Here is a 2507-nt window from a genome sequence, read left to right on the forward strand (position 1 = left end):
CTCCCACCTCCCCCCTGCACACACCCCCCCCAAACTCCCCCCTTAACTCCCCAACACACCACCCCGCCACCCCCCTGCACACCCCAACACACCCCCTCCCACCTCCCACCTCCCCCCTGCACACACCCCCCCCAAACTCCCCCCTTAACTCCCCAACACACCACCCCGCCACCCCCCTGCACACCCCAACACACCCACTCCCCCCTCCACCCTCCCCCCCCCCTGGAATCCCAACAAAGGTGTGAGTTGGTCTGTGCAGCAGTGTCAGTAGTAGGATTCCTACACTGTCCGGCCACTATTGGCAGCCCCCTCCACTGGCCCCCGGGGCACCCCTGCCTGTGCTGCGGAGGTTCCTCCCCGATCGGCGGATGGGGCTGCTCGGTGTCGAGCTGGCAACCGAGGAGGATCCTGCCTGCTCATTTGGACGCATGGCCCGTATTGTCTGCACAAGGTCAGTGATGGCGTGCCGCACAGCAGCTAGTTCCGCGCAGATGTCCTTTGTGGACGACTCTATAGCTGCCTTCACAGTCTCAGCACATTTATCCATTGCTGCACTTGACCCCCCACATTCAGCAACATGTTCTTCGAGCAGCGAGGAAAGTTGCTGCTGCCGGGTGGCAATCGCCTCCAGAGAATGGTTGGGATTCTGGGCCATGGCTAATGGCAGTGGCATTCCCATTGGGCTGATCTGCCCCTGCAGCGGGGATGGAGTGGCTGGCCAATCGTCATCCTCTGGCTGACCCTGTGTGGCATCCACATGCGGGCTGCTTAGGGACAGGTAGGGGGAATGAGGGTGGCCTGTGGGGCTCCTGACATCACTCTCCTCAAAGGTCCCTGCTTCACTATCGGAGGAGGCAGCAATGGCAGCAGTCTCCCCAAGTGTGCTGCTTGCAGCAGAGGCTGTGGCTTCTGTGGGCATGATTGGTGTGATGTCTGCTGCTGCTGCTGCTGCTGCTGTACTGCCTGCTGGGGTGGCTGTCTGTGCCCTGTCCTGTTTCCCTTGCATGGATTTTGCCTGCTGTGGTGTTTTCCTCGGGACGACAGAGGTGGAGGGTTGTGGCGTTGGCACAGTTGGCCTGGCCCTCTTGGTGGGTGTGGAGGCTGTGGTGTCCTCTTCCTCAAGGTCGGAATTTGAGCCTGTGGTGGGACAGAGGAGGGAGAGTGTTATTGATGGGTCTGCGGACATTGGCCGGGCATTGTTGCGACTGGCATCTCATCAGTTAGTACATGTGGCACATTTCATGCAGGGGAAAAAAGTTGACTCCCTTTTGTGTGGAAGTAGCATGGAGGTATGTGGGTGCCTGCAGTTAGGGTGTGCATGCTGCATGTGTACAGGGTGCAGATCGGATGTATCTGTGGGCAGTCTCCTGCTGATGTGTTGCATTCACACTATGGGCCAACATTGTACTTCACATGAATGGACTTTGCATGCCTTGATTTGAGCCACCTACCTGCATCGCCCGATGTCGGGGCTCCTCTCTCCATTCCTCCTACTCCTTCAATGCTCTGCATTCCGATTGTGGAGGCACAGATTTCCTCCCATGGCTGCAATTTTATAGGGGACTCCGATCCTCCCCCAGTTGCCATTGCCAGGTTCATGTTGGCTGATAGTATGCTCCTGACTCTGAGCCGGAGATCGTCCCACCGCTTGCGGCACTGTTTGACATTGCGGGGTGTCGTTCCCACGGCACTGACCCGCTGAGCTACCAGTGCCCATATGGCCTTCTTCTTGGTTATGGCCGGTCTTGTCAGTTGGTTGGAGAATACCACTGCAGCGTTCTCCTGTAGGGTCTCCGCTAGAATGGTGAGCTCCTCTCTGGAGAAGCGGTCTTGCCGCTGGCGGTCACAGGCTTTTTTCAAAACTTTCGGCATCTTCCTGCAGGTAGAAGGTTGAAGCCGGTATTGGCGGGGTCTCAGGCTCGGATGTCCAGTGGTTTCGGAGGATGGCAATGGATTGTGTTTTTAAAGATGGCCGCCGTGCTCTTTCCCGTTCCGCCGCGGTGACGCTACTTCCGGTTCCGCTTATCTACGGTCAACGCTAATTGCGGTGACCGCTAACTACGGTCACCGCTATGTACGGCGGTGGCGGTGGTGCACCTTGCGCCGCATACGATGCCGGTAGGTGCCGTTTTGGGGGCATTACCGCCATGGCGCTGTTTACATTACCGCCATGGCGTAATGCTCGTGCGCGATGGGTCGTAATGTGGCGCACTTTACACCATCGTCCCACGGCGTTAACGTTCATTACGCCATGGCGGTAATGACGGCGGATTACCGCCAGGGTCGTAATGAGGCCCTAAGTCTCAGGAGGGGTGGGGTGACTTAAGGACATCAATGAGCACACAGAGCAAGGACACTTACAAATTACTCCCAGACAGGTGTTATAAACACATTGATTACAAGGCCTGTGTAACTCAACACACAGTAAAAGAATCGCAGCAATGCTATCAAACCGAAATAACACTATCAATACAAGATATGTACAAGACCATTGGGGTCTAAAGGGT

General features: G+C 56.8%; 1 protein-coding gene across 1 annotated transcript; it reads right to left on the reverse strand.

The window, feature by feature from the left end:
• Positions 1-251: 251 nt before the first annotated feature.
• LOC138526783 (nuclear apoptosis-inducing factor 1-like) lies at positions 252-2281 on the reverse strand. The gene is made up of 2 exons (XM_069637471.1): positions 1452-2281; positions 252-1137 (listed from the first exon to the last, which is right to left on the reverse strand). The coding sequence occupies exons 1-2, from the start codon at positions 1870-1872 to the stop codon at positions 296-298; spliced, it is 1263 nt and encodes a 420-aa protein (XP_069493572.1). The 5' UTR covers positions 1873-2281; the 3' UTR covers positions 252-295.
• Positions 2282-2507: the final 226 nt, after the last annotated feature.

Source organism: Ambystoma mexicanum, chromosome 14, assembly GCF_040938575.1.
Source record: "Ambystoma mexicanum isolate Mex_15411 chromosome 14, UKY_AmexF1_1, whole genome shotgun sequence".
NCBI classification, from domain to species: Eukaryota; Metazoa; Chordata; class Amphibia; order Caudata; family Ambystomatidae; genus Ambystoma; species Ambystoma mexicanum.

Excerpts from the sequence above, each read along its gene's own strand:
- LOC138526783 (XM_069637471.1), bottom strand. The coding sequence starts at position 1,872 with ATGCCGAAAGTTTTGAAAAAAGCCTGTGACCGCCAGCGGCAAGACCGC. Across the intron at positions 1,138-1,451 it reads CCCGACATCGGGCGATGCAG|GCTCAAATTCCGACCTTGAG; the intron begins GTAGGTGGCTCA and ends GTCCCACCACAG.